Below are 14,267 nucleotides of genomic sequence, written 5' to 3' on the forward strand. Positions count from 1 at the left end.
CTCCGCCAGAGGACGTCTGGCCACCTCCTCCGCCTGAAGACTGCTGGCCGCCACCTCCTCCGCCCGAGGACTCCTGGCCGCAGCCTGCCACCGTGCCCGCGCTCCCAGGCGCCCCCTCGTCCGCGCTCCCAGGCGCCCCCTCGTCCGCGCTCCCAGGCGCCCCCTCGTCCGCGCTCCCAGGCGCCCCCTCGTCCGCGCTCCCAGGCGCCCCCTCGTCCGCGCTCCCAGACGCCCCCTCGTCCGCGCTCCCAGGCGCCCCCTCGTCCGCGCCCCCTGTGCCTGTGCCCGTCCTGCCCTGCCCCCGGGTGGTTCCCTGGACCTGCTCCGGCCGCCGGCCTTCTGCCCTGCCTCCGGGTCGACCCCCGGACCTGCCCCGACCCTCTGCCCAGCCTCCAGGCCGGTCCCCGGACCTGCGCCGGCCCTCTGCCCTGCCTCCGGGTCGACCTCCGGACCTGCCCCGACCCTCTGCCCTGCCTCCAGGTCGACCCCCGGACCTGCTCCGGCCTTGTGGGACGTCCAGTGACGTCCCTTGAGAGGGGGGTACTGTCACGGCCACAGCCGTGCCCCCCCCCCCGGTTTCAGTTTTTCGCCCTGCCCTAGTGTTTCCCTGTCATTGTCTTCACCTGTTCTCGTTAGCGTTATTGTGTCCACCTGTGTCGTTTGGTTCTGTGTATTTAGGTTTCTGTGTCCAGTCTTGTCCTTACCATACCTGTCTGAGTACCCTATCTGTTCCCGTTTTTGTGAATAAAACCCTCGTTTCTGCCATGCCTGCAGTCTCCCCTGCGTTTGGGTCCAACCCCACCTCACGACGTGACAATATCCTTTTTATGTATACAGTAACACATTTTGATGCATCACATGCATCACATGCAAACAGAAAATTCACATTTGCATGTCAATTGTTTACATATTTCTGACATGTAAAGTTATACTGAACAGAAAATTGTCACAAATTGACATCCATGCAACAATAAAAAGATTTGGTTTATTTGTTAGGTTGTGATTCGTATTTCATGTTACCTTGCAGGTAATTTGCCAATTTAGCAGACATCACAAACATTCCATGTTATACATATTTAGGGAATATACATGTGTCGGCCAGATTTTTATAATTGAATGAATTATTTTGCATGTGATGGATGGCTCACACGATGAAAGAATGTTTAGAAGAGTCACGGAAAATGAACTCATCAGTTTTGAACAACAAGCAATGTGCATGTAGTTTTTGAGCAATAACAATTGTACTTACGTTTGAGATTTGAGCCAAAGCGATTGAGAAAAACTAATACCTTCTAGGTCAGTATAGCACTGTCATTTTTGACAAAGATCAGCAGAGACAAAACAACTTTGCTTAACCGAGACAACGACCAATAGACCTCACCACACCTGGAGCAGTCATTTCCTTAAAGTTCTTCAGGTTAAAGATGAGAGATGTGTCCCCTAAAGTAAGCTGCAGAAGCCTGGCTCTATCTACCTCAGGGCCCACTGCAATTGCCATGCTGACTACGTTGGCTTTCCTCATGGCGTCCACAGCCTGCACCATGTTCCTATCAGACACCATTCCGTCGGTGACAAACACAAAAGATATCTCAGCATTTCTACGGACTCCTCTGAACCGGCCTCCGGGGCTCACGACCAGGTTCTTAGCAGCGTAGAGGATGGCGCCTCCTAGTCTGGCAGAGGAGTCCCGGTACACAGCCTGGAAGGCCAGGGAGCTGATGCTGCTGGTACTGTAGGAGAAGTCTAGAAGGACTTCTGGGTCTTGTTCCCCTCCAATCTGCAGGACAGCAAAGCGAGCCCCCTTTGCGTCCGAGTCCCCATTGGACAGAGGGATTTCCTGGGCCAGTCTGTTGATGAAGCCCAGAACGGTCCGGAAGTTTCCTGGCCCTGTTCTCTCAGAGCCATCCACAAAGAACAGGATGTCGACAGGGCGCTGGACCAGGGGAGCAACATTTATATCTGTGATAAAACACAGCTGTGTTGATTATGTAATTAGGTGTTACCTCATAAATCAGTCTATGTCTGTGAGTGTGGGGGGTATGTGTGAGGAAGCGTGTGTGATCAGCATTCCAAAGTCAAATGTTGTACTTACCCGGGGCACACTTCAGGTCAGGACAGATCGTCTCTGGATCTGAAGAAGTGTAAATGAGGAATTGGTTGAAAACCATACATCATATTCCGTGACGTGAAGGTAGAAAGCAAAGAAAAGCCTCGCTTTTGTTGACATACATCTGTGACGGTAGACTTGCCTGGGCAAAGCAACTGTTCAACCTCCTCCAGGAAGTCTTCCGCTGTCAGCTCTGCGTACACGCTCAAGGTCTTCACCCGGTCGGTCATGTTGCAGGCTATCCTCTCCAGGTTCTGCCTCTCAGCTCCGGTCTTGAACATGTCACCTATGGCGACAGCGTACACATCCACCCCGCCACACAGAGACCCCAGACTGTCCAGATCCTTAGGGTCGTACCGACCATCCGTGATGACTATTGCCATTACCTTCAGATAAAATAACATCAAACCAAATCACATCATGTTGAACTTCAAATCACATTAGCACAGCAGCGATTAGGTGGATAAGTCTATCACACTTAATTAATTTCATTTAAAGATGCTGGAGGAAATCAGAGTAGACATAGAAAGAAAGAAGTGTCCTTTATCCAATGTGTTACGGAAGCCTTGAAGAGAGGGGAGGGTACCTTGGTGCCAGGCCTGCGCCCGGGGACGATCAGGTTGTCGTAGGTGTACTTCAGGGCGGATGGGGTCCAGGTGCCTCCCGCAATCCACTCCAAGGCCTTGACCTTGACCTTGAAGGAGGTCAAAGTGGTCACAGTCTTGTCATCCATCCGGATAGCCTGAACAGCTCCGAAGTGACTATACTGGACCACGCCAAAACGGGACCCTGCCATCCAATTACAGAACAAGAATAAAGAATTAAACCTAAAAAATAATCTATATTTGGTTTCCTTTAGAAGCACTGTAAATTACGGTAGCTTTGATTTTTGGAAATAGTAAATGGAAATCAGGCTAAACTCAGGTTTCTTTGAAAAGACAATAAAATACATTTTGTATTTACCTGATACATCAGTTTTGTTCTTGGCCATTGACCCCAGTCTGTTTGCCACACTAAGAACAAAGTTCTTAGCTAGGCTGAAGTTGGTTTTTCCTATACTCTCAGAGCTGTCAATCACAAACACCAGGTCGAGAGGAGGACACATCTTCACACAGTCTGCAAAAGATGCAGAAACACTTAGAAACTTGTTATGGGTATTATATTCAAAGCATTGGACATCTGGTTGTCGTTACTAACAGTAACATTTCTTACCACAGCATCCACATGTTTCTCTTACATGTCCCATGAGTTCACACTCCTGCCAAGCCAAGATGGTATTGCTTAGTATTCTTTTCCTCCAGAAGAGGATATGTAATACATGTGGTTTATTACACCTGCCTGTTGTACATTAGTCCGTTGTTATTCTATTCTCTACAATGTCCATTACTTACAGTCAGTGCTGAACGCCCGCGTGGGCCAGGGGATCCCTACAGACAATTGCAAAATCAATTACCTAACAAAAATGAGCTATTATGTAACAAAATTGTGCCAAATGGTGTCGAATAGACAATTTACAATGTGAGTGCGTCATTGGAATACGGGTTTGCATGTCTATGGTGAGTCACTCACTGAAGACCCAGGCGGACCTCTTATCCCTCTGTCTCCTGGATTCCCCTCAAGCCCTGGCTCTCCCTGTGGGAAGGTAAGGGAATTACACAAACAACATCAACAGAACTCTCTGCGCCTACACCACTCTGCGTTTCAACACTCACTGGCTCTCCTGTCCCTCCTTTGGACCCTTCTTCTCCTTTCTCACCATAGTACCCTCTGGAGCCCTGTGCAGGTCAATGTTATGGAAAGATACATGCAGTTACAGTGACGATGCATCACATTTTTTTTTGGGGGGGGGGAGGTATACTGTATATTAACTGTATTAAATTTAGGCAGCATTTCAGTTTACCGGCAAGCCAAGTAAGCCAGGTTCTCCTCTGTCACCCTGAGAAGGTGGGAGAAGCAATGAGTTTCAAGACGGAGCCGACAGTCAAAAGCAGGGCTTATTAAATCATCGGTTTAGATAAATACCTGTTCACCTCTGGGTCCTGCGTAGTTGTAGCCATCTTTTCCTTTGTCTCCCTTGAATGCAATACAATGACATAAAACATGTATTATTTATAATCTTTTGAGGCAACAAAAAACTCTCTAGCTTTTGGATAAAATAGCCTTTTCCCCCTTTTGATAGCTAGATAAACTTCTCTAACTCTCTTCTGCATTCTGAGATGGAGGATTTGTGTGTGTGACGGAAGATTTGTCATTGATGTAAGAGCGTGCATGGCAACACTCAACAAAGCCGTCATCTCCCTCTACCACTCACTGTCACTGTTTGTCAAAGGGGGTATGATTCTGCAAACCATGTTACTGTACCCTTACCTCAACATTCCCTCTTTTGTGTCAATACTGACGCCTGTTGGAACCTGTAAGTAAGGTAAAGTGGTGCTGTTTCGGAGATAAACCTCAGTCACTCACCAAGACCAGGTGTTTACCATCTGACCAAGAGTATCCTGGTTGTCTTTTGGCAAAGTGTGGGTTTAAAAGTCTCATGCTTATAGAGGACCAAGAGGAGTGTGGGTGAGTACGCCAGACCATCTCACCTTTGCCCCTTGCCCCCCTGCATGTCCTCTGGGTCCAAATTCCCCTATCTGTCCCTGAGAACCCTGGAGAAGCACACAGAGACTGAGTGGACTGTTAGTGGGAGAGCTTGTCCACATAGCCAGAGAGAAGTTATACGGTCTATGGATGCTTACCGGAGCTCCCAACTCCCCTTTGTCACCTGCTGGACCACGGACCCCTGGGAAACCTGGGGCGCCCTGGCAAAAGACAAAATGATTCACTTGACTCATCTTCACAGGTAGCTTTTTATGGGATTCATTAGAAGTTGACTCACTGTGGAGCCTGCTGCTCCAGTGTCTCCTGTGAGTCCCCTTTCACCCTCTGGCCCTAGCTCTCCCTGAAAGTAAACCAGACAGTGAAAACAAACTATGGTGTATATAATCATAGACATTATTTGTGGCTGTAAATTGAATCTGGATTGTGCGAGTACCTTGGCTCCTTTTCTGCCTGTCCTCCCCCGTGGACCAGCATCTCCACTATCCCCTCTGATGCCCTGGAAAACAGGACCTTCAAATTAAACAAGTACGATAAAAGCTGTTGCAACCAAAGATGACTATCATCCATCTAGCACTTACATCATCTCCTGGAGCCCCTGCAGGTCCAGGCTGGCCCTATGGGACATACATTGTTGTTAAAGGTGGAATGGACCTCTTGATCATATGTAGTGGTGATCTAACCAACCGCTTCTCTTGCAAAATGAAAATATCACAAACACGTCTCAAAAGCACACATTTGTCTCATGTTGCAAACACTTTTGCCATTATATTACATTTTTGGATATATCATATACACACAGTTATTCAAAACCTAAAGCTCTTCTTTCATGAGCTCCTTTGTACATTTCTGTACAAGATTGAAAGTAAATGGCAGAGATGATGAAAAATTCATGGTAAACACGAAAACAAGATTGAAACCAAACTTATTTTTTACTATAAGCATTTGTGGTTGTGAATACAGTATTACACAGTACAAAAGAAAGAGTGTAGTAGGACAGAAACCAAACCTAATTTTGAAAAAGGTGATTACGGAATGGTGTGTCTGTGTGTGCCATGAACTGTAGCATACAGTAATATATACTATTTTCTACAATATTGTCAGAATGTCTTTTTACAGTCACTGTACTGTTGCACGGTATGATACAGTAATCCACCAGACTGTGACCAATCAAGCAGTGCACTGCAGTCAATGGATGCATGGGTGCTAAAATATATGTTTGTGTATACCGTGTGTTGTGCTGAAACCGATATTATGTGTACATTAGAACATGTGTATATTACAGTATATTGTTATATACCTGTTATCATTTCTACAGTAAAGGTTCAAATTATACCCACCACTAGCCTTTCAACCCAAATTAGGCTATTTATAGGCCTATTCTAAAGCCATGATTGGTTGGTGTTGAGTAAAGCAATGAGTGTTTGCACATGTGAGGAGGTAGTGTAAGGCACTGATGAATTAGTGTGGCATTTTGATTGGTTGTGTTTGAAAAAGGAAATCAAGATGCTTCCTGTTAGAATTTTGTGTGTTACGTGGAGAATTGTGTGTTGTGTTTTGCAAAAAGTGTTTTAAGAAATTGAAAACTGGGTCAAAGGCCCAAAATGTGCATAGCCTATGGTTTTGCAGATTTGAGGTGTGGTTCTGGTGTTTGAGTGTCAGAAATTGTGTGAAAAGTAAGTAATTTGTGTGTAAGCATTTTTTTTTTACTGTAAAAACTTGACGATGACATTGAACTCTACTGTCATCTGCATCTACAAAAAGAACATGTAAATGTGTCATATTGAATGATACATAACCTACCTTTAAAGATACCAGGGTTAAGACGACATCTCAGTTCTCTCTATCTGAATATATTATATTTTTCAGACTTATTTAACACCCATAATTTATATGAGAAATAATTTTATTTCTGTGGTAAAATATGAAGTAAGTAAGTATTCTGTTTCCTCCTTCTGTGTCTCTATGAAGTCAGACAGGCCGTCCAAAAATGGGTTAAGACAAAGACACATTTATTAATAATGCAGTGTGACACACAAGACCAGGAAGTGGCGACACAAGAACACACACAGACACTGTTACGGCCACTGCAGTTGACTAGTCCCTGTCCCTTTTACACCCTCTGCTGGTTCTCCTGTGTTTGTGTGCTGTCTTGCCTAAAACTTCCACACCTGTCACCCATTACCTCATTTTCCTGCTGTTCTTCAACCCTGGCTTTCCAACCCCTCCTCGTCAGATCATTGTCACAGATACCATGGTAGTATGTGCTTCAAGATCAGTCAAGTACTACTTTAACTATTTTTCATTCACTAACCTGTTCTTCTTGTGCCCAGGATCATACACAGTGTGCCTGTTGCCTGCCTGCCTGCCGACCCGCTAGTTCACAGTCCTGTTTTCTCATCTGCCTGCCGCCTCTCAACCTCCAGCCTACGCCCCCAATGAAATCACCTCAGACTTACTCCTGCCTCTGTATCTGTGCTGGGTTTGGGTCCACTCTGTGCTATACCACAACAGACACACATCATCTTCTGTAATTTCCAAGGGTTCATTCTGATAAGTCATGCTCTTTCCCTAGGTTCTGCCCCTCTGTCTTTCCGTTCAGGAATTTTGTATGAGAATGAGAGAATGTAGTTAATCAGCCAAATACATTTAAAGAGAGAGTTACTCTACCTTCGCTCCTTTTCTTCCAAACAGACCTGGGTTTCCTGCATAGCCAGAGATACCCTGCAACAAATTGAGTCTGTGTTTCCGAGATGCATTGATACTGTTGGAATATACAGTATATTGAATATGTATATATGTGTGAAAATGAATATGTATGTGTGATCATGAGAATCCTCTTTGTCAATGTTTAATAATGTTCTGATGATGTCAAACTTTTCTCCCCGGCCTGCCACGATCCCCCTGAGCTCCTGGTCTCCCACTCCGTCCAGCAACACCCTGTCCACAACACAATACAACACAACCACACAAAAATTCAAACAAGACAAAAGTTATTTTCAAAAGTACAGTCATTGTGAAAATTATCAAAAATGTATTGAGGTGCTTTATTCATGGAAGTGAAGGACACCACAGACCTGTTCACCTGTTGTTCCTGCTTCACCTTTGACCCCAAAGTCCCCAGGAGAACCTGGATCTCCCTAAGGCGAAATAAAAGTGAAATAAAAGTGTATTGATATCATTGACACTGTTTCTCCCAGACTTAGATTAAGATAAATACTCACTGATTAAGCCATTGTCTGTAACAGATTCCCTATTCAATGTCTAATAAACTACAGGCTGAGGCATACAGTACAGTCATGTCATCCTGGCAAGAGAAATGCTTGTTGAGATGTTTCACATCTTACTTGCATGCCAGGGTGTCCTTTACATCCAGGCGTACCCATGGTGCCAGTTTTTCCCTGCAAAAGATAAAAGTGTTTTCTCTTGTCAGATAAGATAATCACTGGAGCGTGTAGAGTACATGAGCTGACATAAACATATTTAGCAGAACTAGAGGTAACATGCACACTAATAAGCCTACTATTTTGGGTGCTGGAGGGTCTACTGGCTTTCAATTCCAAAATGTAAAAAAGATAACACTGATGCAAACAAAGGACCCCATATGCCTCTGACCAAATCTTTGATTCAGGCTTGTACAGGTGCTCTCAAAAACAGATGAAAAGGAGACAAACCTTTTCTCCATCAATGCCATCATACCCAGCAGCTCCATTTTGACCCTAAAAAAGATCACGTTGAGTCCATCAGTATGACAGATAACAACAATGTAACACACCAACAACTAAACCAAGAGGCTGAAGATAGAACTATGTACCTTTGTCCCAGAAGTTCCAAAATCCCCCTGTCAAACAGAATAACAATTTAACAATAAGAAAGCAATATTATTGAATGACTTCAACGGCCTCAGTAGCACTTTAGGTGAAATTCGGGACAATTTCAGAACTAGATCAAATCTCAGGGGAGGTCAGCGTAGTCTGCAACCTCTTCAAGGTCTTACCTTTTCTCCTTTTAGTCCAGGAGATCCCTGTAGAAAGAGTAAACATTCCCCATGTATGAGAAATTGCTCTAATAAAGCAACACATGAATGAATTCAGTATAGTTCTATCATTCAGTACTCTGTGCCTTCTCACCTTTGGACCAGGCAAACCAATTGGTCCCTCAACACCAAGGTCCCCCTGTGAAAACATATTTCAACCACAAGTCAATAATTATATCATGAGTATCTTTCACGGTTCAAGTTGCCAGATCAGCTGTAGCACTGCTAAGGTTGATCTTACCTGTTGTCCAGGGAGACCAGGGTCTCCGATTGCACCCGCAGTTCCCTTCTCGCCCTACGGACAAAAGGATCATCTGTCTGCTCATTCTAACTCTATTGAAAATATACAGTACATCAAGAATTACATGGTAAAAGCTTGCTTACCTTCATTCCTTTATACCCCTTTTCACCAGGAAATCCATCTCTTTGGACACACATAGGTACCTGGCACTGGTGAAAACCACAGGGTTTTCAAATACAGTAGGTTTTCAGTGTTCAGACTAAGTGCTAATTAACCATCGTTTTACTTACCTCATATTCGGCATGTTTCACCTGGGCAAAGAAATTACAGTAAGTCAAGCACAAACTGATGTCTAATGAAACATGCATCCATGTTGGTGCTCCACTCTCACACTAAGGCGATGGACCAGCAAGGCTGCTGTTTTGAGTCCCAGGCTATCTAACAAGCATGTATAGAGGTACTGCAGTGGCATTGAACTGGCATTGATTTAGTACTAGTGCCACTATTTGAACTCACAAAGGCCCCAATATGGACTTACTATGCTCTCAGCTATGCTGTTTACTGCTGCCTTACGGGGGATGCTGGGATATGCCAGGTAGTCTCTCCTGTACACCTCCATAGGTGGACTAGCAATCTGTTTTAACTCGTTCTCCACTGTCTCCTTGTCCGTAGCCACCACAAATATCTTCATGCCCGCCCCCTTGGCTTCCTCTGCGGCCTGCTGGACCCCACCGCAAGGGCTTCCTGTGATGTATCCGTCTGTCAGCACCACGGCATACTGCAACCTTGGTCTCTTATTGCGACCGGCAAAACGCACTCGATCCGTCATATTTCTTAAGGCGCAGTCGAGGTGAGTACCCCGACCGATATAACGAACAAGCTGTAGCCGTGACAGAAACATCTGAGTATCGGTCTCAACGTTGCTGAAGATCTCCACGCGGTCTGAGAAGTGCAGGCCGCCATAAGCCCAGCGGATCTTGCTGGAGCCTAAGGCAGAAGATGGGGAGGGGGTGACAGACGTGGATGTGTGGGACCTATCCAGCTTCTCCACGAGCAGTTTAATGAATATTTTAAGCTCCTCCACCAGGTTTCCCCAGGGTTGCTCCTTCAGAGCCACGCTCTCTGAGGTGTCTATGGCAAAGTACACGTTCACCGGGCACAGGCCGCTGGCATCTGACCAAAAGCATAAATAAATATGTTACTGCTGTATATTTATATTTTAAAAGTGCCATATGTATTTATACACATGTTCAACAATTATACTACAACAATCAACAGGTATGGTTATTGAATAGATAGGGTTATTGATAGTTATTGGAGCATCTACAAGTCTACAGTCCATCTGTAGGGCTTCTCAAAATAAACCCAATGTAGGACTACACAAAGCAAATATATTACTGTTTGCAAACACACATATATTAATTATAAGGTATTATGTTGAACAGTCATGTTATGTTAGTCATGTTAAAGTGTAAAGTGGCATTGCTTGTTGACTGATTGTCAGCACCATCAGCCAGCCCAGAAACCTTTCTCTTGGCCTCACCAAGGATGTCTCTGGGCCTGATAACCATGTCGTCATAATCCGGGTCCTGAGCCAACAGATGGAGGGCCCCCAGAAGCAGGACCCCTGCTCTCAGAACCAATCTCATGATGCCAGGTGACAGGTGGGTCAATGCGGTAGCAGGTCCAATCTAAACAAGACTTGATTGTAAAGGAAAAATTGGCCTTCAAACACATTTCTTACACTTCTTTTGGCATTTAAGTCCATGTAATGTAGTGAATACTCGTATACTGCTGAATGGTATAGAATTGAGACAGACCCTAAGCAGGCAATGGAAATGTGTCCACAAAAAACATTAAGAAGTTTACTGAGAAAATATGCCTAAAGCAAATATTTAAAATATTACAGAGTAATATATAAATACTCTCTGCAAGATAACTTTTGAATGATACATCTATTAAGTGCCTTGAATGGAACATCAAAAAAGTGACACAAAAGATTATCTAAAACTGCTAAGTTGCTTTACTAAGCTCAAAGTGAGAGAGCACAGGTCTGCTATCCCCATGTAGCTTACCGTTACTGCAGCAGTCTCTGCCAAAAGGTAAGTGTTCAATTTAAGGTTTTGGTGCAATTCTCTATAACCCTTTAGGTAATTTATATAAACTACTGCATTCTGTCATCATGACATGAACAAAAAATTACTAAGAGTGTGGACCAGTTTTCCTGTGTGAGAAGTAGTCACTTGTCCCTCACCCTGAGATGAATACAAGCAACAAACACATACATGGAACTGACTTGAAGTAGTCAATCTTAAATCTCCATCAGATTACCTTGATGCTGTATGTTCCTCAAACGTAGTCCCAGTGACAGTCCTTCCACTTTCAGATGAAGGTATGTCTTCCTACAGACCTGTCGAGACGTGCCATGCACCTCCACAGGGGCTTAGTGGATGAGTGAACTGAATCAACATGGCACACATCACATCTAGTCCTCTTAGTGCAGCTGGGGAAGCAGGGGCTAGACATGTCGCTGCAGTACTCCAGACAGGCAAGTGAGAGATTTGGCTTAAACGGTAAAGCAAGAAGCGCATTGACAGACATAGGCTGACACAGTAAACTTCCTTAATTAACATGATGAAATTATAGAAATAAAGGGGAAAAATTACTAAAACAATTATGAACAAATGGCTGATCACATGTTTTGTCTTGGTGGACATCAAGCATGAGAATATGTTTTTATTTCTATCCTGTTGTACAGGCACTGAAATGCAATATCTGTAGCCAGAAGAAGTAACCAAACATTAATATATTGGTAATGTGTTCTCTTGGCTCGGTAAGATGAACACAACCACATCTACTAGTCACACTGTGTCAAAGCAGCCTTCAGAATCAAATAATATGTTATATTACTTTACCAAAGACTAGAATGAAGCTCTTGTAAGATGTACATAATAGATATATGTTCAACAAACTGTGAAACTAACCCTGAACTCTGAGTTGATTTACCCTAAAAACTCAGACTTTTCCGTTCCATAAAGGTGATTTGATTTTGTAAAATCAACTATGTCCTACAACAAGTACGTCCACTCTGAGTTCAGCGTAGGCATGAGAACTATTAAAAGCCAACATCAATGGAACTCCGATACTAGGATCCACCATGGCACCTGGAGACATAAAGACGTTGTCCTACTTTACTTCAGATAGAAGTGTTAACACGTGTTTATGGTAGTCACGCGTGTGTTCGTGACGTTAGGGATGTTTCTGAGGGTGGGTAGCTCATTAGCCACCGTTAGCTTCCCTTTTCTCCACAAAATCTTAAACAAAGCCTATATGTCAAGATCATTGTTGTTCGGACAGACCTAACCCCACTGCTAAAAAAAATCCTAAAGGAAACACTGCAGCAGGTAATTACAGTACTGGCTTTTGTAAAATGACTTTTGATATGTATTACAGTTGTATTACAGTTTCACATTGTGGCAGCACTAGGATTGTGTGTATTGTATGTAAAGGTGTATTTTAAATTGTGTGTCCCTCTCTCCTCCATTAGCCTGTTGCTTATGTGTGGGGCAAGGAGCTTCTGACAGCCTCCACACTGGCCTCCACTCCTCTGCACTACCAGAAGCCTAAGCTGGGAGAGCTCATTAGCCTCATCCCGAAGGTTCAACCATGCCTAACTGAAAAGCTCACCGGTATGTTCCTGGAGATGGAAAATTATGAGGTGATCCATCTGCTGGGGTCTCCACTGGCTCTGCATTCCAAGATCAATCAGGCAATGGCCGCTTTCCGTGCCTCCCAGATGAATGTGGCCAAGGTTATGTCCCAGCTTAAACTCCAGACACCTGTGAGGATCACCACTGTAGTGAGGTCCACAAGACCACACGGAGCCAACATCTTGCCACACCTGAAGAGTGATTCAATCACATCAGAATCAGCCCTTGTGACACCCTCAGTATGCTGATTACCCACCAAACGCCGATGCAAAGGAACCATAGAATGGGGGGGGGACCTCCCCAATCTACCAAATCAGCCCTCCTGCTAGCTTGCAAGCTTCAAAGGGCCTGATTTAGACAACACGTCTCCAGCGACCATTTGCTATCCGTTTCGGCGGCGATTTGAACAAAGAACATACCTTGATCAGAACTTTTGAGGAAAGTTCTTGAGACTTTACCACAAGAGTACAAGGTGGAGAATTATGAGAGGGATATTTGTGTTATGTTTGTTACTTTGTTTTAATGTTGTGTTCACTGAAATCTTGATTCTAGTAACAACTCCTTCTTCCTGAAAGATAACCACGTCATTCTTGGTATCTACACGAAGCTATCATAATAAAACAATCATTCAACTATATTTTGTAACTGTACCAAGATGTCCAGAACAATATTTGAACCATCGAATGATCAGCCAGAGATCAGATCACACCTTTGGTAGGTGTGAAGGAAGGAGGGGGGAGTTGAGAACCCAGCTTCCCCCAATCCACATCTGACCCCAGACGGGTCCTCCCTCGAACTGTATAAAGCCCTAAGATGACCATCAAAAAAACTCCAGCGAAACCGACCATGGCATGAACGCCATCAGGATTGGCGTTCCAAAGGACGTCGCCAAGATTCTCCTGAGATTCAACTTCATAGTGAACGCGTCACTATCGGGACGTTTCAACAGAAGAACCAAAAACGCAATTCCAAATGCGACTTCACTGAGATCCCGCAGACTCAGTCACATGACCCAGCGCAGCCGCGCTGTGACTTCAGATTCTTCAAATGGACCTTTGGCGCAAACCGCCCTCAACATCATTGATCAACCCCTGATCAAACGTAACTATGGCTAACGCTCTTTCCTCCTCGACATGGCATTGGCGTGAGCTCTGTTTATGATTTGTAAGGATGTAATCACTGACTGTACAATTTCTGCCTTTCTTTAAGTTAGACCATTTCATTCTGTTCATTGAAACCAATCTCTCATATCAAACCCATAATCCAACTTTTCATAAGATCTGTTTACCTTACTTGAATAAATTCATTGTAAAGATATTTTGACGTGCGTGTTCACTGATGTTACGATTGGCTCTACTCTTAGAACGAATTCATTCCTAAAGATGAGACTGATTATTACATATTAAACATAGGATTCCCTAATGTCCTAAACCAATATTAGGGTGGTGCCCCAGACTTTATGATAAATTAAGTATTTCTATCTTTAAACGAGCAAACCCCGCTACACCACCCTGCTGCTGAGACCAGCCTGACGAAGCCTGTTGATGGTCTCCGGGGAATCGTGGTCACCAA

General features: G+C 44.3%; 1 protein-coding gene and 1 long non-coding RNA gene across 3 annotated transcripts in view; one reads left to right on the forward strand and one right to left on the reverse strand.

The window, feature by feature from the left end:
• Positions 1-14,267, forward strand: part of LOC134023037 (uncharacterized) — a 258,879-nt gene that overhangs the window by 109,876 nt on the left and 134,736 nt on the right. The gene's annotated exons all lie outside the window — the stretch shown is intronic.
• On the reverse strand, positions 850-11,408 carry LOC134023012 (collagen alpha-2(VI) chain-like). Of its 2 annotated transcripts, none has more exons than XM_062464805.1 (30): positions 11,317-11,408; positions 10,529-10,686; positions 9,524-10,158; positions 9,276-9,296; positions 9,129-9,194; positions 8,986-9,039; positions 8,839-8,883; positions 8,706-8,732; positions 8,523-8,549; positions 8,383-8,427; positions 8,056-8,109; positions 7,786-7,848; positions 7,586-7,648; positions 7,379-7,432; positions 5,290-5,325; positions 5,145-5,207; positions 4,989-5,051; positions 4,849-4,911; positions 4,696-4,758; positions 4,130-4,180; positions 4,008-4,043; positions 3,820-3,882; positions 3,677-3,739; positions 3,499-3,534; positions 3,320-3,365; positions 3,071-3,223; positions 2,694-2,896; positions 2,250-2,493; positions 2,093-2,131; positions 850-1,959 (listed from the first exon to the last, which is right to left on the reverse strand). In XM_062464805.1, exons 2-30 carry the CDS (start codon positions 10,632-10,634, stop codon positions 1,352-1,354), a joined length of 3,090 nt encoding a protein of 1,029 aa, XP_062320789.1. In that variant the 5' UTR covers positions 10,635-10,686; positions 11,317-11,408; the 3' UTR covers positions 850-1,351. The 2 variants fall into 2 exon arrangements, with proteins under 2 accessions (XP_062320789.1, XP_062320790.1); XM_062464806.1 differs by having other exon boundaries at positions 11,282-11,332.

This window comes from Osmerus eperlanus, chromosome 7, assembly GCF_963692335.1.
Source record: "Osmerus eperlanus chromosome 7, fOsmEpe2.1, whole genome shotgun sequence".
Lineage (NCBI taxonomy): Eukaryota > Metazoa > Chordata > Actinopteri > Osmeriformes > Osmeridae > Osmerus > Osmerus eperlanus.

Coding starts and splice junctions, on each gene's coding strand:
- LOC134023012 (XM_062464805.1), bottom strand. CDS start 10,634: ATGAGATTGGTTCTGAGAGCAGGGGTCCTGCTTCTGGGGGCCCTCCAT. Junction 3,224..3,319: donor AGAAACATGTGGATGCTGTG/GTAAGAAATGTT, acceptor CATCTTTTGCAG/ACTGTGTGAAGATGTGTCCT. Junction 1,960..2,092: donor TGACCTGAAGTGTGCCCCGG/GTAAGTACAACA, acceptor GTTTTATCACAG/ATATAAATGTTGCTCCCCTG.